This window comes from Leopardus geoffroyi, chromosome B2 (genome assembly GCF_018350155.1).
Source record: "Leopardus geoffroyi isolate Oge1 chromosome B2, O.geoffroyi_Oge1_pat1.0, whole genome shotgun sequence".
Lineage (NCBI taxonomy): Eukaryota > Metazoa > Chordata > Mammalia > Carnivora > Felidae > Leopardus > Leopardus geoffroyi.
In genome coordinates, this window is record NC_059332.1 from 79180454 (window position 1) to 79207870 (window position 27417).

The 27417-nt window shown below is 41.2% G+C and overlaps 1 protein-coding gene across 2 annotated transcripts; it reads right to left on the reverse strand.

The window, feature by feature from the left end:
- Positions 1–881: 881 nt before the first annotated feature.
- CNR1 (cannabinoid receptor 1) lies at positions 882–26136 on the reverse strand. 2 transcript variants are annotated; one of them, XM_045499001.1, is made up of 2 exons: positions 26116–26136; positions 882–6400 (listed from the first exon to the last, which is right to left on the reverse strand). In XM_045499001.1, the coding sequence occupies exon 2, from the start codon at positions 6335–6337 to the stop codon at positions 4919–4921; it is 1419 nt and encodes a 472-aa protein (XP_045354957.1). In that variant the 5' UTR covers positions 6338–6400; positions 26116–26136; the 3' UTR covers positions 882–4918. The 2 variants fall into 2 exon arrangements, with proteins under 2 accessions (XP_045354957.1, XP_045354956.1); XM_045499000.1 differs by lacking the exon at positions 26116–26136 and adding an exon at positions 24705–24817.
- Between the last annotated feature and the right edge of the window lie 1281 nt (positions 26137–27417).

Consider the following 27417-nt stretch of genomic DNA (forward strand, 5'->3'; position numbering starts at 1 on the left):
AAGAGAACCATCTCTGGGGGACACGGTGGAGCTTCTTACATACCTCAATCGGTTTCCTGTTTCTATATCGTTCTAAATGTATATTTCACTATAGATAGTAACACTAATGATGGGGGATCAGTGTTTAATTTTGCTACATGAAGACACTGAAATAAGTATCTTGTTCCCCTCAAGTACCAATGTAAAATTTAAGAACACAGAACACATGTCATTTGCTTTCTGTTAGAAGCATTCAGTTTATGCAGTTTACAGTGTTTACTAAAATAGGCAGAATAATAAATTTTTATTTTGTCATCAAAATATAATCTATTTTTAAATATTTGCCAGTTTATCATTTGAATAATACTTTCTTTCAAAATCCAATGGAAACATACTTTTGGATAATAATAATGTAAAAACTTCATTATAATGCTTTTTTTACTTCATCATAAAATTTTCAAACTAGTTTTTCTTATTGTACAAATAAAATTATGTTTTTATAAGTTATGTTAAAAAGTAATTATCTCTTACACATGGTTCAGACTATGTGTTTATAAATTCTTCAGATTTATATAATTTGCTAAATCTGCTAAGTTCCAATTTCATTTACATATTATGAACAGTACATTTATTTTAATTTACTGCAAAATCACTAAACCCTTTAATGAAATAATGCTTTTAAAAGGTATGGCAGGCTTTTGCTCTTTATTATGTAAATGATGGTTTTATGCATGTTTTTCCTATGTTAAAAATGACTACATGAATCCAATCTGTCCTCATTTCTCAGATAAAGTCATGAGTGCTTTTTGGGAACAAATCAGTTGTTCAGCAATCTTTTAGAACTTAAGTCCTGAGTGTTTTAATGCTAGACTGTGAAATAAGGCAGAATTCAAAGGCGTTTATGTTCTTCATGATAATCTAGAATTTTTATTTGATTCCAAGTAACTTTGGACAACAGACATGATGGGATGTTTTCTCTTCGAATAAATAACAATTTAATTATATCACTGAAATAAAATATAGTGTGGGCTTAATACACTGTAAATATTACGAAAGTACTACTTTGCTATAATAATTTAATGACTGAAGCTACATTGAATAACAATCTTACTAGTACTTGTGTACAAAGTATTATACAGATTACTAACGAAGATATTGCCGCAGTTGCAAGGGTGTTACCAGCTCAACAAACATCTAACGATACGATATTCTTCTAAGAGGAAAAGTAATAATGTTAGATTTACAGACAATAAAGAGTTATGTTTCCCAGTTGAAACATTGGAAATAAGAATCCAGATAGCCTGGTATCTTGGTTCATACTATCACAAGAAAAAGTTTCCTTTCTTGGGGACTCTGATCCCCAGCAAGCTAGTACACTAAGTTTACGTGAAGATAGGTTTTAGGATGCCACAGCAATGTAAAGAAACTCTTCTATCTGAAAATTACTGATTTGTAGGCCACTGCTTAAACATCTGACTTTTTTTAAAACCTATTTACATACATTCAGCCCAAATCAGTAGATAAAATGTTTTGTCTATATTACAATAGGCATTGTTAACATTTCGTCAGAAGGCCAATGCAAGACAATTGTTAATAGCCATTGCCCAGCATTTAGGAGATTTTAAAATATCATACAAATATACAGTTAGATTGTGAGAAATCTAATTCTGTGCATGATATTGGTGGTCTCTTTTACAGATGTGGAATGGCAAAAATGAATCAACAGGACAGTAATTAGAGTGCTACTCATCCAGGGCCTAATTCTCATCTGCTGGTTGGACCTATTCCCTGCAGTGGGGGTTCAGGCAGCCCAAATTCCTTGACACTTAATGCCAGTTAGACCTGACTCAACATGACGGGAAGGTGTGGGAATCATCTCAAGCGTAGGCATATGTCTGCAGCTTCTCCCAGATCCACGTTTCTTTTATATAAATTTCATAGGTAATGGAAAATTAGACGTTCTTGGAAACAGCCCTCCTTATCTAAATGAAACTATTGGTCTAGGGCTGAAAGATCCATCATTACTCTGAAGAAATTGAACAGGTTGGGAATTTGGCCCTTTTTAAGACATATGTGACCGTGAAATGCATGGTCAGGACAAGTATGTTATCCTCAGAGGAATGTAGGTAAGTCTGAGGTTGGACCTTATAAAACTTATTGAAATTTAAATTATATTTAAGTTAATGGGCCTAATTAAGGGATACTAATGAATGGTAATTGTAATGAGTATATTCATTAGGGAGGACATTGGAGTCTCTTGGGTTAGGAAATGATATTAAAAGTGTCAAAGTGACTCAAAGTAACTGAAATGTTTTAAAATGAAGGTATTGTAACACGTATGTGATGATATTTCACAGATATTTCTTAGAATATCAATAAGCACCAAGTTTAGTGCCGTCAGCCCCATTGTCCCTTAATTTATTATATATGATTTATATCTTGAAAGCACAGCACACTATAAAATCTACATCGCGTATACACAAATACAGTTTCGAAAATGAATCCTGGAATTTTTCACAAGTAACAAGAATTTCATCTTCACCAGGTCTTTGTAGCTGTGAGAGGAAAGTTGGTCCTGCCTGGTGAGCTCTGAGACACATGGATTAGTATTAAGGATAATGCGGACAAACGAGTAGCGATTCTTCAGTGGAACCAGACCCTGGTGAGTGTTTGTAAATAATCTTTTCTCTTTCTTCTAAAGAGACCTTATTCATCCTCCAGCACCCTGAGCCCTCCTCCGCATATCACAGAGAGGTAAAGTGAAGCAACCAACAGGCACATTTGAGCCGTACAGACAGATGGTTAATGCATCCCAGCTTGGCCCACAGCCCACATTCAGCTGTAGGCCATACGCTGCACAAAAGATTGCCCCAGTAGGCTGCTCATCTATCTAGAGAGCTAGAAATCACCCGATGAATGCTACCTCTCCACTTCAATCCATGCTACCCAGGCCTCTGGGTCCTGCAAGGAGCCACGCTTTATCTGTTTAAGGAGGAGACTGCTTATAAGTAATTTGTCAGGGTCAAGTGGCCTCTGAAGCAATATTAATGCTAACTGGGGAAGGGCCTAATTCTGAGCACCCATGGCACCATGAAAGAATAAAAAGATAGCAAGCCATGCTCATCTTTATACTCCAGCAGATCTTGCTAACGAGGAGCAGGGGAGAGGTCTATTCCTTAGCCCAAACCTACCCAGTCAAAGCTGGGTCCGGGGTTGTCACCAAGGGCATCTGGATGAAGCATAGAAAGAGTCACATGTCATCCAAGCCTCAGTCACAAGCGTGTCGGCTCCTCACTGTCTTTCTCTGTCTTGCCCACTGTCTGACTGGTCTCCTTCGCCACATGGACCAGACCTGGTGTCCTACTTCAGCAAGAGGGGTACAGTGCTAGTTAAACAGGGTCATATCACTACACACTCAACGGAAAAATGTTACCACGGGGGCTTTATTTAGAACCACTTCCCTTCTGATGATCCGTGGACTTGGTCGACATTAGGTGCTCAGAAACCAAGATACTCATTTCCCAACACTGACATGGTAAATACAGACCTTCACTTGCATCTGTCATTGATGATTCCTTGCCAGACACTGGTCTTTTGAAATATCTAAAGGTCAATTTAGTAGCACTTGACCCAATCTCTCAAGGTGGGGGGAAGGGAGGAGAATTTCCTGAACGTTTATGGTGAGTATTTTTATCAACAAGGTTTCTGGAAGAACTCAATTTTAGAAACTGACTTCATGTGCAAGAATGCAGCGAGTGATACGGTTTACACTTGGTCACAGTTTTCTCACTTTACGACATTACTGTAACAGTTACGGGATAGATACACACACACACACACATTTATATTCACACTCACACACGGTATAATTTTGCTGATCCAGACAATACTTCTTTTCAATTAAGAAAAAATGAAGACTCATTTGGCCACCCAGGCATGAAATCTACTTAAACCTGGAATATAAGAATGCAGTACCCTTCAAGTAAACAGCAATTGCACAGTGATAACAATATACATTAAGATTGACACATGCTGTCTTAAGAGGTCTAGTAATAGCTAAAGACTAAAGAAAGTCAGAGATGTCAGCCAGAAAAGTCAATATGCCTTCTCTCTTCCATTCTGATTGTAATCCATCACCCAACAGAACAGCTATAGTCCAGAAGATAATAAATGTCCACGTATGAAAATGCAGGGCTAACAAATTTTTAAGTGTCAATGAATTCTGCTCAATATTCTGGATAGTCTTCAAATTCTTCCCGTTGCATTAACAAAAAATAAACCTTTATGGTTATTTCAATGTCAAATTTGAATAGATTGGAAAAAAATGTTAAGGTTTCTAAAAGTCACGGGCAATAATTTTTTAAAAAGTGATCTCACTGGCACGTATCTGCTGCTTGTGTTCCACTGTTCTCATGAAAGTCTACCTTTCAGTTTTGCTGAACTAGACAAATATAAATAACACACAGTAAACACGGATACACATCTCACATGACACAACACATTTTTACAAAATAGCTCTACTTTAGTACTCTGTAACTTGTAAAAATGGACATCTCTGATACTTATGGACAAATACATTTCACATTATAATGAAAGTTGTGGTTACAAAGGCATTACTCATTTGATGGTGTTTCCCTGTGGTTACTTAGACTTCAAACTGTGTAGCCACAGGTTTCTCTCCCGTTTCACTGAGACTCTGAAGAAGCTTCAGTCACATAAGCAGCAGGCTTTCTTCACTGTAAACTCCTGAAGAACTGAGTTTCAGTACCTATGCTATTGAAATGCTAGAGAAGTGATAACTGATCCTGGTGACAATCACCTTTCACTGAGCATGGTAAACTTAAAAAAATATAACCGATGAGACGACAGACTTTTCTAGATTTTAAGCTTTAAAAAAAAAATGAACTTCTTTTCCTGGGCTGCCAGGAAGGCGTCAGGCTCACAGAGCCTCGGCAGACGTGTCTGTGGACACAGACATGGTCACCTTGGCAATCTTGACCGTGCTCTTGATGCAGCTCTCCGCGGCCCTGTGAACACTGGCTGTGTTGTTGGCGTGCTTGTGCAGGCAGTCCGAGTCCCCCATGCTGTTATCAAGAGGCTGTGCGGTGCCTTCACACGAGGGGAACATACTCCGGAAAGCATGTCTCAGGTCCTTGCTCCTCAGAGCGTAGATGATGGGGTTCACGGTGGAATTCAACAGGCACAGCATACTGCAGAAGGCAAACACCGTCTTAATGAGCTTGTTCATCTTCCCAAAGACATCATACACCATAATCGCAAGCAGAGGGCCCCAGCAGATGATTAAAACCACAAGGATCAGAACCAGGGTCTTGGCCAGCCTGATGTCCATGCGGGCTTGGTCGGGCCGTGTCACCTGCACCTTGCCGTCCTCTGACGTGTGGATGATGATGCTCTTCTGGGTGCCACGCTGAATCATGCGGACCGCGTGGCTGTGAGCCTTCCAGAGAATATACATGTATGCGTACACGATAAACAGCAGCAGCACACTGGTGACCCCGATCCAGAACATCAGGTAGGTTTCATCAATGAGCGGGAAAATGTCTGAGCAAACAGACTGCAGCTTCTTGCAGTTCCAGCCCAGGAGAGGCAGCACAGCAATCACAATTGCTATGGTCCACATCAGGCAAAATGCCACCACGGCCTTGGGCCTGGTGACAATCCTCTTATAAGCCAGGGGCCTGTGAATAGATATGTACCTGTCAATGGCCGTGAGGAACAGGCTGCCTACTGAGGCCGTGAAGGAGGCGGTGACCCCACCGAGTTTGAAAAGAAACACATTGGGGCTATCTTTGCGGTGGAACACGTGGAAGTCAACAAAGCTGTAGACAAAAATGACACTGCCCAGGAGGTCGGCCACTGCCAGGCTGCCGATGAAGTGGTAAGAGGGCCGGCAGCGAAGGCTGCGGGAGTGAAGGATGACACACAGCACCAGCAGGTTCTCCAGAACCGTAAAGGTGCCCAGTGTGAGGGACAAGACGGCGATGGCCAGCTGCTGGCTGGGGTTCAGAATCATGAAGCACTCCATGTCCATGAAGTTCTCCCCACACTGGATGTTCTCCTCGTTCTCCTTGTAGGATGAAAGGGACTTGTTGTAAAATTCGGTGATGTTCACCTGGTCTGCCGGGACTAACTGGGAGTTGTCTCCTGCAGTCATCTTTTCTTGGAAGGGACTTCCCCTAAAGGAAGTTAAAGGAAATTTCTGTGGGAAGTACCCTAATTTGGATGCCATGTCACCTTTGATATCTTCGTACTGAATGTCATTGGAGCCCACGTAGAGGAGGTCTGTTGTGATGGTGCGGAAGGTGGTATCGGCAAGGCCATCTAGGATAGACTTCATAACCTCCGTCTTGGATTAGGCCAAACTCAAAATGACTGAGGAGGAGACCCGCAGCAGGGAATCCTAACAGGAGGGAAAACAAATAAGCTGAATGGTGAGAAGACTGGGAGAATAACAATAATTTTTTTAAAACCTACTGTAAATATCCCAAATGTGTACCATCACATTATTTCATTCCTGTCTCTGAGCCTAAATGAAATTCTTGTCAGATTTAATCAACAAAATGAGTCAGTCAGTCAGAGAAAAGCCACCCGAAGTTGGTGATGTTGGTGGCACCCACCAAAAAATATCTCTTTCATTATTTAAGCTGCCTGGATTTAAGTCACTGTGTGATCCTGTACACACTTCCTGATAGTCAAGCTAAAGGAAATGTGCCTTGGGCATGGCATGCACCTCATGGTCGCATTAGGAAGTGTTTACCATCGGGCTTCTACTGTCACATACACACAGTGTCCTAATGCCGGTGGGGATGGGGGAGAGCGACGTGTCACACAACGTCTGCTCTTGAAGACTCTACCATCTTGTCGTACAGGTAAGACCGAACATACAGCACAACCCCAAAGCAAGATGGTGTGGAATCAGGAACTGTGTTGTACGGCCTGTGTGCTGAGTGCGAAGGAGGAGGAAGAGAGGCTTAGAACCAAAGGATCCTTCCGTGGGAAAAGATCTGGACTCTGGCCTGTCTCCGTTAGGCAAGTTTCCTCTCCCAGAGGAGACATTTGGACCAAGCTATGGCTGCGGTGAATTTCAAAAATGTCCACACCAACCGAGACAAATGTCATGAAGGGCAAACTTGCACTGAGGCTCATGGGAAGACCAAGATCTTTAACCCTGGAAAGCAGTGATGATGGGAGAGTGCTTCCTGACAGTGTCCCCCATGAGTGGTGCAGTGACACAAGCATGCTGGGAGACAGGAAACAGGCCTTTATGGAGTCCCAGTCTTTCCAGGTAGATGGCACCAGAAATGAGGACGACTGAGAAAAGGAGGCCAGATTTTAAGGGTTCTTCAATTGTAAGCTAAGCAATTTGGTTTTGTTTCAAAATAAACATCCAGAGAATTGATTTCACTATTTATAAATGTTTATTTAAAACGTGGCTATTAGGCTCTTTTGCTTATAAAGATATCAGAAGGGCTGAGTGATACCTATAATAATTTTAAAGTAATCATAAAAACCAGCATTTTACTTCCTAATTGTATTTTTCTTTTTTAAAAACATATCACACTGTATTGGAGAGGGAGATAGTTACTACCTTGGAACAAATTTAAATGATCTGAGTCCTCCCGCTAAAACACAGAGATCCTACCTATCTGAATTAATGATTCATTTATTCACCCCTTTGACAAATTATGGAGCACCCACTATGTGCCAGGCACTGTGGTAGGTAGGCATAGGGGCTAAGAGTATCGAGAAAGAGTCCCTGTCACATGAAGTATACCGTGTGGCAGAGGACAGACAGCTGACCCCGTAATTATGATGAAGTGTGGTGGCAGCTGTGACTGGTGATATGCAAGATGCTGTGGGAGCAGCCAGTCTAGGGAGTTGAAGGAGGCTTCCCCAAGGAAAGGATGCTTATGCCAAGAGTATGTAGGATTAGTGTGAGTGGAAACAGAATATGGAGGCAAAGAAAATAAAATTTAAATGAATACCTCCAGTATCACGATGTAGGGGGGGGGGGTTTGTTCCGTTTATACAGTAATTTGAACCAGGGACAGTGGCTAAATGTGGCCCACCTCCCCACATTCTGCCACACCTGAGTCCAGGCTGTCTCCTGAATCAACTCTGCTCTTTGCAAACCTCCCTTTGCTAAACAACTCCATTTACAAATGAAAATTTTCACCCGCAATCTGAGGGATTCAGAAAATGGCCATGATTTGTGAGAGAGCTGTGAATGGTCCTGGCATATCCTCAAATCTGACTTTTGCCTCTCAACTCCCACCCGTACTAAAACACAGCGCTTTCTGGCCCTGGAAGGCATGCTGCTCTTTGGATCACACCTGCACACCTTCCTTCTTTCCTCTTAGCCTCCCTCTGTCCGAAATACCCATTTCCAAGCTCTCCGTTACATTAAGTTACCTCCATTTCTGACATCTCTTTGGCTAGCCCTCCCCACCAGGCAGAACTAGTTCCCCCAGGCTTTCCCTCTATTACAGGCCCCGCCATATCACTTCATCATGAGCTTACATATTTATTTCCATAACTAGAAAATGGCTTCCAAGCACAGGAGTGGTGTCTTTTTTTCTTATGTGTTTCACCAGCCTGATGCACAATAGCAGATGAGAAAGAGAGGGCCGGTCTCCCTTAGAAATGTTCACGTGAACCTAACAGTGGCAGTTGAATTTTATTAACGGGTGCATTAAAGCAGTGATTTAATACTACTTCTTTGTCTTTTCTTAAAATTAGAGGAGAGAAAGGTAATGAATTCAATGGATATTTGGCCTGAAAATCAAAACTTGAGCCCAACATCTCCTCCTGGGAGCCAGTCCAGGAACTCCAACCCCTAAGTCCTCCTATGTCAAGTAACTACTCGTCCTTCACGCTGCCCAATTAAAAACTAATTTATTTGAAATTTTGACCATTTATATGTATATATTACATTCATACGATTCCAAATTCAAAAGGCACAGAAGGATATACAGCAAAGCCAGGCTCTCTCGTCCCCATGTCCCAGCCACCCAGTTTTCCTCCTCAGTGGCAAGAAGGTCTTTGTTACTCTTTCCAAAGATACTGTGCATGCATATTCAAGCAGATATATAAATTCATTTCCTCTTTGCTTTATTTTTAACAGATACTAAGATGCTATACATACTGTTCTGCTGCTTGCTTTTCCATTTACAAGTATACGTGAAGACAGTTGCACATTGGTCCACGAACCCTCCCTCCATTTAGCAGGTGCCTCACGTATCCACTAAATGAACATGACCAGCCTCCTTCTGATGAAGGTTTAGGTTATCACTTCTTGTTGTTACAGATACTGCTGCAGCAAATGGCCTCCAGTCATGTCTCTTTTCACATTTCTTATGGAATTATGAATAACTGTATTAAGTTGTCCAAGCTCATACCTTGAACTTACCGCGGACTCCTCTTCTTTCTTGGCCTTTATAATAAGAAGACTACTAAATCTTGCTGATTTTCCCTTTTTAAGCACTTCTGGAGAGCTTATGGGTAGGTGGCATCCTGACCTTCTTATGTGTATCAACTTGCTTATCGTGATCAGGATATCTCCCCTGCCAGGTAAGTATTCAAACTGGTTACCATTCACAATGACCCTATGAGGTGGGTGCCGTTATTATCCCCATTTCACAGATGAAAGGCACAGAGAGGGTAAGTAACTTGCCATTCACACAGCCAGTAGGTGGTAGAGCCAGAATGAACCCAGATGTTCTGGTTCTAGAACAGTGCTGTCTAATAAACATGCAATGTGAGCCACATATACAATATCAAAGTTTCCACTATCTAGGTAAAAAAGGAAATGGTAAAAGGTGAAATTAATTTTAATATCTTATTTAACCCAGTGTATCCAAAATATTATCACTTCAACATGTGGTACCAGCCATGTTTGAAGTTCTTAATAGCCACATGTGGCTAGTGGTTACCATATTAGACAGTATGTCTAGAGCTGCTTTTAGCCTTGATGAACCATCAACCCTTTAACCGAAGCCAGGGTTACTACTATCTCCCTTCTTTTCCCCACTAATTCCAACCAGTCAAAACACTAGTAATGAAGAAAACATTGAATTAGGAGTTAGAAGACCAAGATTACTGTGAGACTTGTACTTGGGCAAGTAGTTAATCTCTCTAAGCCTCAGCATTTCATCTGCAAAATGGGGATGAGCTTGATGATGATATTGCCTAAATCACAGAATTGTCCTAGAAATTAAATTTTATTTTGTTTTATTTTTAATTTTTTTTAACGTTTATTTATTTTTGAGACAGAGCATGAATGGGGGAGGGGCAGAGAGAGAGGGAGACACAGAATTGGAAGCAGGCTCCAGGCTCCGGGCCATCAGCCAAAAGCCCGACGCAGGGCTCGAACTCACAGACCGCGAGATCGTGACCTGAGCTGAAGTCGGACGCTTAACCGACTGAGCCACCCAGGCGCCCCATAGAAATTAAATTTTAAAAAGGCAGGTAAAGCACTTAACATAGTGCCTGGCACAAAACGTAAATCTTCAATAAATATTAATTATTATCATTACTTAGTACTATGACTCTTACCATAAATTATTATCTCAAGATAACACATTGCTTTGTTAGATCACAGGCTGCTTACTCAGTTTTCATTTTTGTCTCAGCACTTAAAGCATGAAGGAAATAGCAGATGCACACAGGGGTGAGGGAGGAGGAAACTTTATTTGGAACTCTATTATACCCCAGGTATTCCAGAGACTTTATGCATATTCTACCATTAAATTGTCATGACAAGTCTATCAGGTGCTTATTTATAGTCACCATTTCACATAAAGGAATGGAAATCATTAGTTGTTAATGTTAAGCAAATTGTCCGGAAGACGAAGAGTTTGTAGTGGAACCCGTGTCTCTCAGACCCCAGAATTTTTGCTTTTGGACTTTATGCACTGTTTTAAGCACTAACAGTAACCAGAATAAAGCCATTTTGCTTTCTGTATTATATTCAAGCTTCTTACAAACTCAAATTAAGGCATTTTGTCAATAGTAATTAAGACTACCTCCTACTAAATCATTATTTCCTATGCCAGCCCATCTAGGTAAATCTGCCTACTGGCATGACCTCAAGGATTAAAATTTTAGTATCTGGAAGAGCTATAAACCTTCTTCAGTGATGACAAAAGATCACAGATCTTTCTTCAGCAATGCAGAACATGTGTGCCTGTGACTTACTCTGTATTAAGATCACCACATATGTGCTCACATTTTCCACGTTAATGCAACCAAGGACTTTCATTAAAACAAACTAACTTGTTACATTTGAGCCAGAGCATGGCATGGTTATGAAATATAGAGTAATTTCTGTCCAGTATCAGGCAACCTTAATTAAGGAATACAGTTCTACAGTATACATGGATTTTCTGCAGTTCAAGGATCTTAGTAATGTCAAAGTACCACTGTGCACAGGCTATTTTAACAGTTAATGGGATCATGATGGGAAAGTGGTCCTCTGCATTTCAGTAATTCTTCCCTTTATTTCTACATTTGGATTATTACAGTAATTTTCACCTGATTATCTTTCGCATTGAGAATTTTCTTTGAGAGTTCACTAGTAATATAGTTTAGGCTTTGGGGGATGCAGCTGCCATTAATTGTGTTTTTGTGTGCGACTGGGAAAATCATAATTGGAAATTTCTAGCAAGGTGCGTAGATGCACCTATTAAAGAAGCAGTTGGTTTTTATTACTGTTATAGTAAAACAATGATTGAATGACATTTAAGGGGATTTTCCTAGGATTCTGTTTTTAAAAATATAATCAACTTGTTCTAGTAATTTAAGCTATAAATTATGCCTTTATAAAAATGAAAAATATTTCCCTGTGTTGAATCTATTATTTAAAAAAAGAAACAATTCAAGTTTTTAGAATGACATCACCTGTTGTGTTTGTCCATCTCACTACACGCACACTTGTTTCCCATCTACCACCCCCAAACTTCTGCATTAATTGGCAGGCTGTGGTATCATCAAAGAAATTTTCTGGGTACACCGGCAGCATAAAGTTTTCTAAAGTCTACCTAGAGTCACATCTTTGTTTCTATAACCCTTAAGGGTATAAAATATCCGTGTCCTCATTAAGGTGAGCACTGAATAACAAAACAAGACTTCAAATAGAGTCTTTTCTATATCAATATAATTAATAGCAGGCTATTTTAGTCTTCATTGCCCTGCTGAAGACTTTCTTTATTTTAAAGAGACATTTTAATAATTTAGATATTTATTGCTGTTCTATCTGGAGTCCAAATCTTTGCAGTTCTGGCCTATGCGGCATCTCTGAGGAAACAGGCAGGAGGCAACATTTGCTCCCTGCAGGATGTCACGTCTAGTTGGGCAGAAAACCCTCCAGACACATCAGAAGGACCAGTGCTCCTGATATAGACTGTATCAGCAACCCTTCCCACCCCCCCCCCAGGCTCCTTCTCTAATATCCTACGTTTATAAATGCTTTAAGGAGACAATGCCAATCTCATAGTTTCTAGGCTGCTAAGAGTCCAAAATGTCAAATGCATGAGTCCCAGGCCCTTGCTTAACCCTATCGTTCTCCCTGATTTCTTTGTTGGCTTTGTGTTCTGCTCAGCTAGCCCTGTAAAAGAGCCTTGTGAAGGTTCAAGAGAATGAAGGTGCCAGTGGATGTATTTATTATTCTCCATTCATTTCTAGGAACAAGTCTGGTTTCTACTAATTTGATTAAGAAAAAATTACTTGATAATATATTTCTCTAAAGTTGGTAGGAAAATTTTAGTTGACCCTTATAATTGCATTATGTCTAAGACATGTCCTCAATATACATGGCAAATCTCATGGGCCAACGTTGTCACTCTATGAATGATGCTTCTGCTATGGTTGAATGGGCAACTGAGTCTTTTCTAACTCTTACATAACCACCAGAGTTTGGGAATTATTCAAGTAGTTTGGTCACTTTTTGCATTATCTTCTAGCAAAGAGAAATAAAGGATTGACTTAATTATCCTGATAATTCAGGCAAAAATACATAATCCTTCTTCTTTGTATTAATGTCAGCTCCTTTTCGCATATATAAAAGAAAATTCCATTATGTAGGTAATGCTTGGTTGGTTCTCAAAGCTTTAGCTTTTCATATATTTTCTAATGTGGAATAGAAGTTATTAAATGCACCATTTTCTCTGGTCTTTGTTAGTAAAAAAATATATTTCATAAAAATACATCAATTAATATGAACTAAATAGACATTAAGGCATTTATAAGGCTATAAATTATTTAACATTTAAAGGTTTATTATTTAACATTTAAGGTTTATTAAAATTTAAATAATTTTAGGGCTTAAGAATTAATACCTTTAAAACTACATCAGATTAAACATTCACTATGAGGTGATGATTCCATAAGAAAAGCCTATCACAAAAGCAAATTAATGATATAAATGAAATGATTTGTTGGCTTTACAGCCAATTCTATTTATCCATTTGCCATTTAATTTTGTTCTACTATTTTTAAAGTTAGTTTATTTATCTATTTTAGTTTATTTATTTTGAGACAGAGAGAGAGAGAGAGAGAGAGAGAGCGAGTATGAGTGGGGGAGGGGCAGAGAGAGAGAGGGAGAAGGAGAATCCCAAGTAGGCTTCCTGCTATCAGCACAGAGCCAAACATGGGTTCTTGATCGCAAGAGCCATGAGATGATGACCTGAGCCAAAATCAAGAGTTGGTTGCTTAACCAACTGAGCCACCCAGGCACCCCTGTTCTGCTGTTTTGATGTTTCCTCTAAGTGCCTATATCTTTTTTTAGAGAGAGCTACTTTTTCTACATATCTGTAAAGGAAGTGATCAAGCATAATTGATGCAGCTTTCCCTTAAAAGAGAACATGCAAAATTTTCAATTCAATTGAAGCCATGGTCCATATACAAATACTCCTTAAGACTGTCTTTATCTTGCATGTGAAGTTTGGCCATTAAAAGTCAAAAGTGATGTATTATTCCAGCCCATAAAATATGTAGAACCCAGCAGATAGATTATCTGACAGTTCATTACCAAAGACAGAAGTAGTTTAAAGCATGCTACTTTTTGTCCAATGGTGCAGCATACCTTTCAGCTTCTTCCCTCATCTTTCAACAAAAGAATACATTCTCTTTGAATCCATGAGCATACAAATTAAGTCCAATGAAAAATCAAGTCCTGTTTCTCCAGGTTCAGATCTCAGAGTGATTGGGTGATCTGGGTGATTAAATGCACAATAGAGAAAATTCCAATTCCCAAATGTTTTAGTAAGAAAAATTAGAATATTTGTGTGCTATATATATATATATATATATATATATATATATTTACATGAATTAGGTGCTATTATAATCCCCATTCTACATATGAAAAACCTGAGGCTTAGAGTGGTAAAATGCTTTGCCCAAGGTCTCTACCTAGAGGGCAGAGCTAAACTCAACCCAAGTCTGTGTAACTTCAAGTCCCTGCGCTTAACTTTGAAGTCCAGGGACCATTTAATAAGACACTTTTCTTTGTTTCTATGGAAGGGGGAAGAATTGATTTTGGGAAAAGGAGGTACTAGACAGTATGTGATCACTTTACACAATAAACAACTAAAATCTCAAGGAAGATCTGTTGACAACAAAAGATTGCCCACAGCACTTGCAAATCATTCTTGCCCTGTGGTCTCCAGGGACAAGTATGATAATTAACTATAAGCAATAAATCCTAACCCTGGATTAGCACCTTATTTTCAGTGACTGTTGGCAAATAATAAATAAAATGTAACTTGTCTTTTCACTATTTTTAAAAAATTAGACAGATTTTTTTCCCCTTCAATTAATTGTAAGGAATGTGGACAATAATGACAGTTTCCACAATACCAGCGAGGAAGAGAGAGGACAATTTCTCTAGGTCTGACATGATGGTTGTTAGTGCACAAAAGTTTGAAATATTCATTCCCATATGGAGAAATTCAAACTCCCTGAAATCACTCAACTTCCCACCATGAGCAGAATAGTTTTGGTCGGCTCAGACAGGTGACTCTCTGTGGCCTGTTCCTAGGATGGTGGCTGGAATCAAGGAAAAAGAAATTTTGTAAACCTTAGGCTCCAACAAGGGAGTGCTTGTGACAGATCTCTGGTGCCCAAAGATCATAAAGCGGTGTTACTACAGCAATGTGGCTGATGGATACAAAGTTACAGGCCCTCGCATGCTTCACGTAACACATTTTTATTGGGCACATACTCTGTGCCTAGCAATGTAGACATTAAATACATATCCATGAATTACACCCGTGTAATAGATACGGGTCAAGGAAGCAAGAGGAATGATTTTCCACCCCACTCCACTCCATCACATAAAAGCCACCCATCTGTCCTTCTCCTCCCACAGAGGACAGAATACAGTAGGATATGAAAACATGTAATAGGCATATGATATTTCATCATCAAACGATATTGGGTTGTGCATCTCAATAATTGGGTTGTGTAATCCCCTTCCTATATTTGCTTTGAGGTTTTCTCCCAGGAGAGAGGCTGGGCACTGCTGAACCCTTCAAATCATGAACACCTTGAGAATAGGGACCTGTCTTATATGCCTCGCATGCCCTCTGCCTGGCACAGGGCAGGTACTCAATACCCAAATGCTTACTGGTGCTCATCAGCAGCATGGCAGATCTATCTTAGCAGAATGGTGTTTAACTGTGGATAGTTTTCCTTGGCATAAAGTCAGCTGGTTATGTTAGGGAATTAAAACTGAGTTTTGGTCTAATACACGAAAGAGTTACCTGGAAAAAAAAAAACAACTCCCCAAATGTAAAGGTTATATAAAAGGCATCAACAATTATTTACCCCAGGATCTTTTATCCCACTATTAAACAGAAGTTATGTTGATGGCAAGTGGAAGCTAGAGGCAAAAGAACAGGTATCTACCTTTTATTCTTATCCTTGGTTACCCCGGTGTGTGTCATGAACCTCAATGTTGAGGCACACAGCCATGATATACAGAGAGATTTCTGTGATGTGCACAACCTTGAATGAATCCTACTTACATGCTGTTGATAGACCTTTAAAGACAATGTATGAAATGATGATGATAATGAACTTTTTCCCTATCTCAAATACATGTTATTATGCATTAATCTTTCCCAAATAGGTTTCCCCATGTGCAAGTATGTTTTGAAAACAACTTGTCAAGAGAAGTTTATGTGAAAATTCAACCACTAGATGGAGTGGCTTTTATAAACCCTCAGGAATCAATTTGTTATTCTATTCAGTGGACATAGTTCTTGCTTTGGTTGAGCAACTTCTCTTCCTGCTACAACATTTCATGTATCTTACAACTGAATTAATTAAAACATAAATAAGAAAATATGTTATGGAGGATTAAAATGGGTTATTACTACTCCATATAAAAACTAAATTTTTAATTGCTTTTCTGGGGCAAAAGGGCATTGAGAAAATTTAATATATTGATAAAAATTAATTGTGAATATTTGGAATTCTGCCTCAAGAAAGTAATTAAAGATGAGAAAAGGAAAGTAGTTCTACTAAAAACAAATGATATGTTTATGCCAACAGATGCTAAATGTAAGATGGGGATATCTCAGGAGCCCAAAATCAATTCTAATAACAAACCCAACTCATTTCTATTTTACAAAACATTTGGCTCTCCAATTTGCATATACAAAATCACCAACACAGGCCATAATTATGTGATGAAAAAGAACAGAAAATTATTTATCATTACAGGGGCTAAAATGGAATATTTCACAAGGTAAGTGAATATTTGTTCAAGTACTCATACAAATCAAGATATGGTAGCTTTCTAAATAGTTCAGTTTCCTTCCTATCATTTTTTCACTGGAATAATTTTAAATAAGTTCTTATTGTATAAAGCCAGGGTTCCCTTCAACCATGATTTTATAAACTAGGTACTTATGTGCCAGTTTCTTTAGCTGAAATGTTAAAAAAAATTAAATGTGTACTAACATGCAAGATACAAACATAAAAATATGTTTTCAAGATGCAAATAATTATAGGGGTGCCTGGGTGGCTCAGTAAGCTAAGCGCCCGACTCTGGTCACAATCTCACAGTTTGTCAGTTCGAGCCCTACATTAGGTTCTGTGCTGACAGCAGGGAGCCTGCTTGGGATTCTCTCTCTCTCTCTCTCTCTCTCTGCCCCTTCTCTGCGTGCTTTCTCTCTGTCTCTCAAGAAAAAGATACAATAAAAGATGCAAATAATTGTATGCAAACAGAACTGAACTAGGTTTCAGTAAAGATGGAGAATATGCTTTGAAAATGTAGTTCTGATTAAGAAGTAAGTGTGCAAATTGGATGCAAGTATAGGATTTTGATGTCACTGAAACCATAAGGTAATTTTATTGTACTCATTCAAGGTCAAACTCTTCCTGAGATCTGTGTGATGCAATTTTGCGATTATGCACAGAGCTGAGGAACTGCAGGTATTCAGAAAAAGTGACGTGAAGGTAAAGAATTAGGAAGTAAGATAGGTAAGAATGGGCTGGACATCTAGGACACATCTCAAAGAACAGTGTGAGAAGTCACACAGTGGTCTGTGAGTGCACACAGTTCTTTTACAGGTCGGAGGTTCGTAAGGGGTAGTCTCCCCACCAGCCGTACTTACAAAAACTGCAAATTCTCAGGTTCACTTGAGACCTACCGTGTCAGAAACCTTAGGATTTGGGGCACAAGGCCTCTGGGAGATTCTAACACACTCTAAAGCTTAAAAGCTACTGTTAAAGATTACGGAGGCCCATGAGAAACACTAAATGAGGGGGAGAAATAAAAATTAACCTTTAAGAAGAATTGAGGTTAGACAGGAACAAGGAATATTGTAGGAGTACAGGCTTTTAGATCATTGAAATGGATTGCTAAGGGAGCCCACTCATGACAAAGTAGTCTCTAAAAGACGTTTAAAACCAAGATATTTCTATGTGACTGAAATAGAATAATGTGGTCTCGCCTGAAAATAAACATAATGAGTGGGGAACCTCTCAAGGTTTTTCAGTCTACAATTCTGGGCTTCTCTGCATTTCTTCAGCAAACTTATTGTTATATTTTTGTCCAACAAAGCAATGTGGCTTCAAGATATAATATGTACTTACCCAGCACTGAGGCATAAATTAAGAACTCCACACAATTTTCTCCTAATTCTATTTACAAAGTCTATGTGTGCAAAGTTCTCTAGAACTGGTAGCCATTCCTTTCGACACCCCTGGGAAGGATGGCTGAGAATAAAAGAAGGGAAACCAGTAAAAGTAGGTAACATTTCAGCTTATTTTTTTTTAAGCTGGAAATGTTTGTTTCTGTTCTTCTCTTCCCCAAACTGTAAAATAATGTATCGCAGGAGATGAACCCAGAAAACAACAAACTAAAATTGAAATCTTGCAGGAGGTCTAAGTAATGCAGACCGGCTGCAAATTAACTTACAGAATTAGATTATGCAATTCATACTGCTTATAGCTGGCATATATCTTGCAAAAATACCTAAAAGCTATAAATACATGGAAATGTATCCCAAAGTACTTAAAATCTGACTTTGGGCAGACTGTTTCCTCTTTAATTATTTCATCAATAAAAATGGATCATAGATTACTCATCCTTCATTTCCTTAGCTGAGGACTAAAATCATTCAAAGGTTTTCCCTTTTCTGGCTGTTGTTTGTAAGAAGTTTGATATAATTTCCAAAAGTAGTTGTCTATCTTCTGAAGTCAAATCTCCATGTATGCAAAGACACAGGACTCTTGGGACAATCTTTTGCTTACTTTGGTTCTGTATTAAATTCTTCAGCTTTCCTTCTCCACATGCATATCACTTGCTCACCACAACTTGTACAAATGCTAGAGAAAACATTTACAAATTCTGGTAGCAGTGCATCGAAATGAGTTGAAAATCTGGTCCACGGAACAAGCCACACTGGAATAAACCAACATACACAGATCATAGTGGCATTAAATTAAGTCTCTTTTCTAAAGGATAAATCAAGTTGATGATTTTTAAATATAGCTGAGTTAAAAGGAAATGAGTGACAAAGGCACACTACACATGATATCAGTTTACTTGCTATATTACAAACATCTTGTTTAGCCTCTTGACCAACAGAAGTCAGTGCTCTAAAATTTCCTATAGTATGAATGTCCATATGTGCAAGGAGAAATTTGTTTTTTAAAAAGCACACTGGAATTTATCACCAATTTAAATGTAAAGCTCCTTGTAACTTAACTCAATTTATAGAACTCATATTCCAACATTCTTCTCTGAATATATGGTCTAAAAGAACAGATGAAGAAATAATGAGGGAAGAAGGGAACCCTCCCATTTAAACATAAACTTTGAAAAACATTATTTCCTAATTATATTTTATTTTAATTATATTTAAATATACTACTGACATACACAGTTTGTGAAAGCATTTGCCAGTATATTCAACTACCACAACAGATTGCCTGGCACATCTTTGAAAAATGCCTCTGCCTTTCCTTAAAAAGCAATAGCATGGAATTTGCTAGTAGGAATAAAAAAATAGATATTACATTGTCAGATTTAGGAAACTATACCGCACTTTATCTCCTGAAGTCAAAAACAAATTTTAAATGCTTTTCAGAGTTGATAATGATGGTAAAGAATCAAGCCAAAGATATCAAATTTCTACTCAATGAATCCAAACTCTACGCAATTAAGAATCCAAACTCCAGTGGAAGGATAAGAGTCAGATAATAAAATATTGTGCTTGTAGGGAAAAAGTATTTGCCATCTAGGTTAGGAGAAATGGGAACTTAAATCCCTTGTTGCATTAAAAAAATGCAAAATCTACCTTAATGAGCTTATTCAAAAATACAAGATATAATGCAACAGCACCATAGGTTAAAAAAAGAGTTGGCTAGGAGACACTGATTCCCACTAACCAGTCTCAACTCATATATTCAAAAACAAAAGAAAAGAAGACAAACAAACAAAGAAAAACTTTGAAAGCTTTCCTCAAGTGCAGGTGTGAAAATTTCTCCAGCGGGGGCTAAAACAGAATTTGTAGTATTCCAGAACGACTGCTATGACTCCGCCAGGCCCATTTGCTCAGGTCTGGCTAGTAAACAATTCTTCCTTCGAAAACCCATCCAAACACAACTATGAACCTCATGCTCACTAAATTATGACATTAACCTGGCCAAATGAAACTTTAAATTAAAGGATATGCTGAAGTGATTCGTCAGTATGCCATATGGAAAAATGCCTCAAATATATGGAAAATATCAATGAAAACTAGCTCAAGAATGTATTTGCAATGGCAAGTGTACTAGAAAAACTATTACAATGAAATGTGCTTTATTTTCCACGAGGCACCCTGTTCAGTGAAGATATATGACCCAGGAAACCTTTTACTCAATATTTTCTGTTAAGAACTAGAGGTAATCGCACTGATTACTTTATGTAATGGCTGTGATCTATTATCACTGATGGGTCATAAACATACCTATTATCCATTCAGGCCTGTTTAAGATAGAAGTTCTTCTAACATCAAACTCTTTGAGTAGGACCAAGAGAGGCCCTGGAAAACCACAAAAAACAACCTTCCCTTCCCCGCCCCCTCTAATATTTCCTATAGTTTTAACGTTTTTGTGATAGCACGACAATGTGCTGTATGTTACAAATATAACGATATTGATGTGCATTTCGTGACCGAGTAATAACCTTGTACTTTTTCTCCCAACTTCATTTTCTAAAAATAATAAACAACTAGCAAGACTGGTGAAAACTGTATTAAACACATCAGTCAGTGTTGATGAGACAACCATAATCAAAGGTAGTTATGCCCATCCTGGCATTTTTACAAGATTCTTAGATCACGTGAGATTGGAGCAGATTTCCACTATCCTGGAAAATCAGAACAGCCTTCCTTGTTTGGATTCAAGGTGGATACGCCTTTTGCCTGAGTCTTCTGTGTCCATCTGCACAGCTGCCTTAATTTTGGACATTTCACCCAAATTGGTGGTATTTATTTAAAATCTGAATTATATATTCAAATATATAAAGGCAATGGGTCTAAACTTTTGTGTTGGTCATGATACACATCTATGAAAAAGTTTGTTCACATATATGTATACAAGTTAATTATACATCCCAATCATATAAAATTATGCAGTACAGGGGTGCCTGGGTGGCTCAGTCAGTTAAGCATCTGATTTCAGCTCAGGTCATGATCTCCCGGGTGCATGAGTTCCAGCCCTGCGTCAGGCTCTGTGCTGACAGCTCGGAGCCTGGAGCCTGCATCAGATTGTGTCTCCCTCTCTCTCTCTGCCCCTCCCCCACTCAAACTTTGTCTCTCTCTCTCTCTCAAAAATAAATAAACATTAAAAAAAATTTTTAATTATGTAGTATATAATTTCATGTTATATATATTCTGGATGACATTTGTTGCTTCTCGTAGTCCAGAAAATATCTGGAAGAAATTGGAGTTGATCTATGTTCTACAGTTAACCCAATGTAATCTAAGAAGATACAGATTAGTGAATTAAATGATTATCAGAACACTAGACAACAATTCAGTGGCAAAGTGTCCTATCCCCCAACCCCTCAGAAACAGCATTTATGCAGATGTAACAGAAAGTTAACATTGTTATGAGGACAGGATTGAGAAAGAGCCAAAGCTGGGGGAGGGGGATGAAGTTAAAATTTTGCCAATATGAAGTACATCAATTGGTTTTGATTTCCTCTTATTCTTTAACTTCTCTATCACTCTTCGGTCAAGAAAAGAAAAACGAGCAGACCTTGCAGTCCCTCAAAATAAAGACGTGCAATATATAAACTCAGCCCCAGCAGTTTTTCAAACAATGTTGGGGCCAGGTCTTTTCAGAGGCAAAAGCAGAATTATAAATAATTTAAACCCAAAGGCTGGATTCCCTCTAACTAATTTGTCAGTTCAATTAGAAAATGATGAATACAAAAACAGAAGAGACAGATCACACTGGTGAAGACACGGCATCCTTTTCTTTCTTTTTCTTTCTCTTTCTTTCTTTCTTTCTTTTTTTCTTTCTTTCTTTCTTTGCAGGAAAGAAAGCTCTACTCTGTGTCCTTTAGGCAACTGAGCTAACGTAATTACCCCAAGAAGAACAGGCAGCTACCTCAAGGACAGGCTCCATCTTCCTAACCAAATTCAAGATGCTCTAACCAAATCTCATTTTACTCATCATGTGTTGTTAGGTATCTCCAAATTCAATGTATTACTCTCTCTCTCTTTTTTTTTTTTTTTTTTTTTTTGCAGCATTCCTGGAGAGCTAATTATGGGAAATAATCCCTTTTCTTATTAGGCCAACTGTTTTCTGGGAAGAAACATTTGGTAAGCGTGGTGAACTATAAACTGCTATTATAAGTTCCATTTCATAATAGTTTTAGTCTTAAACAGCCAAGTATTCCAATTCTAATTCCAAACACTAATATGCAAGGCAACCCAGGAGCCTGTCTAAATTTCCTGGTGGTTCATGTTAATTCTCAGTCAAAGCAAAGAAGAATGTCACAAGAATGTTTTGAAAGAGTTTTTCAGGCTTTGCCTTAGTAATTAATAAGCTGACACTGCATACTAAACACTTATCAACACAATCAATGGGGCTGCTTCTTTCTTGAAAAAATAGGTAAACCGATGCGAGGAGTTTTCTTTTGGAATAGACTATAATATGCCACAGATAGAGTGGTTCTCCCAGAGAATTTCATTCCCAGCAGTTTCATCTTGGTAACATTTAACAATTTCACTATTTTAACATTTTGAAATGCCAAAAAGAACACACTGATCCTGCAGCTAGGCTTATTAGAGAAGAACGATCTCACAGGCGACAGGGAGGCACACAGTCCACTGGGAAAAGGGTAACAGAAAAAGACAGAAAACAGTGGATAACAAACAAAGCCCAGCACTACTCCAACGTAAAATCGGATTTTCACCAAAATGTAAAACTTTACACACCAAATTAAATAATATCACCTATGGTTTATTGAAGGGACTAGCCACAACATTCTTTTTGTATGCATATATGTGGAGGCTACCTATTAAATTGGGGGGGGGGGGGCGTGAATATCTAATCTGCCTTCCTGACAAGGAGTATGCAAGCATAGTAATTTTATTTTAGAAAGGTCAGTGCTGAGCATTTCCGCCCTGTGGTATCACTTTACCCCCACAGAGACTTAGGAACACAATGAGACCTCTCCCCATCAGACACTTGATACTTACCTCAGCCAGGATTGCTCCTTGCCTGGAGTGGGAGACATCTTTGGAACAAAAAGAGTCTGTTTACAGTAAGTTCTCTTGATAACCTCATATGGATTAGTTTTTTGAAAACCATGTCCATCCTCTTGCATCTTGCCCAACTACAGCCACTGCTATTGTGCCCATAAGTAACCGCTTGCAGCAGGCAACATTTAAAATTCTGGAGGTGCGTGGATTCTGTTCATGTATGGATATAATCAGAAAATTATTGGTCTCACTTAAGAAACTACGCATGGCCTTTTATTTTGATAAAATTGCTTGTAACTGGGTTAGAGATGGGGGAAGCTAGAAGGACTACCAAGGGGAAAAAAAGGGACAGAGAAAAATCAATCAGTGTATCTTCCCTTGCAAACTGTCAGTAGGGTGGGATTAGAAAAGCAACACTTTAAATCAGATAAAGTCCTATGGGAACCTTAAAGGTTAGTTGCTCTGAGCTTCTCAATATTCTGCAAAATAGATTGATGGCAGTGGTCACCCCACTGATACTCAATGTCCACTGAGTTTCTGCTAAGAAATTGCATTTCCCCCTTTGTTGAAAAGATATTAACTTGGTAATAAAAAATGAGGAGAAGTTATGGGACCCATAGAGATCTTTCAACACCTTTAAAAACAGTAAATCTGTTCTAATCTCTTATTAAATGTCCAAGGATGCTTAATATATCATGAAAGCAACAACAAAGACAAGAATCACATTTAATTTAAAGGGAAATAAAAAAGATGGGAGGCAAAATGATTAATAGATTACTAATTTTTTTCTCATTTGTTTAATTTAAAACTAAAATTAGAAACATGCATGTTGCTTTCAAACTTTCTAATGACCAAATGACGGCTTCTGGTGTTTATCACTGCAAACGTTTGCATTGGAGAGGTGAGCCGTTTATGACTGTGAGCCTTACCAAGAAATGTCTTCAAAAAACACAGCAACTTTTTTCATCTAATGGCTAGTTTGGAGTCAAATGGTTCCATCAACATTCAAATCTAGATATCAAATGTACATTTAGTTTTCCTCAAAGCAGAGTGGCTCCTGCAGCTATATTTTCCATACCAAAAGTTTATTATTTGACATACATTTCTTCATATGGCATTTAATATTTTAGACAGTTTCTAGGTTTGGTGCAGAGACCGATGGATTTCTCTGGGAGGACTTAGTTGCTGGTATGGTTTACAGACATTCAGCACCAACTCAAGCGCCTATTTCTCAAACATGCACAATTACACGTTTTCTACAAACACGTTAGTGCACACACATTCAATAACTAGTAAATGGAAGAAACCTCCAGAAGTAACACAGACCACAGTTTGCAAGCTGGGGCTACACAGCTAAGTAAACATCGACGCACGATTCGCTCACACGGAATGAGAACTCCACGAAGGACACTTGGGAACCACACCGGTCAGTACCCGAAGGGGCGGGAGGCGGAAAAAAGTATTTCCAAACGCAACCCTGCCAGGTCTTACCCTTCGCATCCCCCGGTCCTCGGGGAGAAGCTCCCTCGGCACCTCTCGCCCAGCGCTGGGGCTGCTTCTCTGCTAGAACGGAACGTTCCGCCCGACTCCACGGAGCTCTGCCGGGAGCCGAGGCGCCCCGCCCGGGCCAGGGGAAGGCACTGGCGCCGCGGGAGCCAAGAAGAGGCGGAGGCGGAAAAGAAGTGCAGAAGGAAGGGGTGGCCGAGGGAGGCGGCGCCGGCGCGGGGATGCGGGCGAGGCTGGGTGGGGTGGGGTGGAGCGGGGTGTGCCTCCGTCAGTCGGTCAGTAAGTCAGTCGGTCCACACTGCCCGCGCGCCGGCGTCCCCTGCTTCCAGCGCCCGCCCGCGACAACGACCGGGACTGGCGACCCCTCCGCTCCCGCCGCCCGCTAGCCTCGCCCCTTCCTCGGCCTCTTCAATGGGTCCTCCCGCTCGCCCCGCCTGGCTCGGCGTGGGGCCGCAGGTCTCCGCCAGCCCGGGCGCCCGTCGCCTCGCCACACTCGTGCGGTCCCTGCCTCTGCCTCCGCTGGCGCTCTGGCTCTGGCTCCCTCTCGCTCCAGTCCCATTTATGAAGCGCGGTCCCATCACGTGTTAATGAGCCTTTGTCCTGCCCTGGCAGCGGCGGCGGCACAGACCCCACCGAGGGAACTGCGCGGGGAGGGACCCGCGCGCCGCGCAGCGCGGCGCCCGTGGCTCCAAACTTTCCTGGCGCGGGGGACCTGCGGTGGCGCCGGCCCCGGGGCCAGAGGGGACAAGCCTCTCCAGCCCGCGTCACCTACTTCTCCTCCTCCTCCTTCTCCTGCGCCGCCGCCGCCGCCGCGGTCCCGGGGGCTCCCACGGCCAGGACCTGGCTCTCCTCCCAGATACCCTCACACTCCGGCCGAGCCAAGAAGGGGCTCGTGCCTGCGCCGCCCCCGACCTCGGGGCCATTAATCACGCGCGCCCCGATTGCGCGCAGCGCCAACACCTTGCTCGGGGGTCACGTCTGGGGCAGCGGGCCGAGCCAGAAGGGAGAGGGGGGCAGGAGGGGAGAAGCCGAGGCGCGCCCGGCCGGGGGTGCGGCCACCCGCCCGTTCCGCCTTCCCCAGGTCGCCCCCGCGGCGGGCAACTGAGAGCCAGGCCCGGGGGCGAACGAAGCCTTGGGACCGCGCCGCGCAGCCCCGGAGCAGTTTGCTACCTGGCGGCGGCTGCGCGGCCACCTGTCCTCCGCCCTCGGGGCACCGGCTGGCTTCGCGCTAGTCGCCTTGTCCAGCCCCCGCCGCCCCCGCCCCGCGAGGACCACTCCGGCGCGCCCCACCCGCACGCCCCGGCTACAAACAGTTGGGCTCCGTAGGCGGCTGGCTCTCCGCATCCCCACCCGGCGCGCCCCCTCCCCAGCCCCCTGGGGACCCCGCTCCTCGCACCTTCCCGCACGAGGAGGACGCCCCCCTCCAGGGCCGGGCGGGGGGCGCGCGGGTTTCGGGGGCAGCCGCCGCAGGCGCCTGGGGATCCGCGGTGCGCCCGGTGGCCGCGACAGGAATTAGGGTACATGCTCGTTAATTGGTTCCACTATCAGCCGCCGTCTGCCTCCCGTGTGCACGGATCAAACCTTAATTGGTCTTTACATTTATCATGGTGAATTGCGAACCTACAAACAAGCCCTAGTCGCTGCTTCAGCAGAAAAGGCGCTCCTCCTCCCTCCGGGGCCCAGGCAGAGTTGTGGCGGCGGCGCTGGTGGTTATTTAGACATCTTTATCTCTCGTGAGTTGGGTCGAGGGAGAACTGCACGGTTTCCACCTGATGGAGGGAGCCACGTCACTCTGCTTCCCAAGAGCCCCACCGAAGGCACTTGGTTCGATTCCCAGCCCTTCTCTCGGTGGCTGCCTCAGCGTTCATTTTGTGACACTCGCCAGAGATCCAGCAAATTCTGCCCCAGTCCTCATCCCGCAAGCCCTCTGGTGGCAACTTCCACTTTCCTCTAGCCCCAGGCCAGAGCCCAATAGCAGTCGTAACATCTGGGCCCCATAATTGGACTATGTGGCAAGGAAGAAGGGAAATTGGTGGGGAGGAAGCCCAAGGTTGGTGGCTCAGAACCCTGGAGGCAAGTAAGTGCCTTTTGGAGACATCAGGCCAATCTTAGGTTTCCTGCAGAGTGCTAGTTCAGTCTTTGAAAATTCCCCCAGATTGCTTTAGGTTAGAAAGTATGTCCCATTTCTCCATCAGGGAAATGGCCATTTAAAAGTCCACAGCTGAAACTATCGATTTCTACTAGGTAGGTAGATGGAATAGGTTATCAACAACGATCAACAGATGTAGGAATAACTGATATGTGGGTAGATGTGAGATGATCTGTGGGCATCAACCTTGATGCCTGGTGAGGCCTTACCCACAGCAGAGGAAATGTCTTCAGCCTACCTCCACTGGGGAGACAGCTGTAAGAGGCAAGGAAGGAGGCTTCAGCATCTGTTGCTTTTTCTTTTTCTTTTAGGGGTCACGGTTGTTTTTTATATTCACCTACACCCTTGGCAGGAGGAAATATTCACAGTTTTCCCCATTTTGTGACTCCCAGCCTCTAATTTCCCGAGTTGGTGACTTGACTCCAGCTTCGAAGTGTTGCCACTTCCAGGCAGCCCGCGTTCAAATGATTGCCAGCCCTTAAAAGAAAGGATCTAGGTATATCTTCTTGCTGTGATGAGCACATCTTTCAGGCTACAGGAGAACTGGAG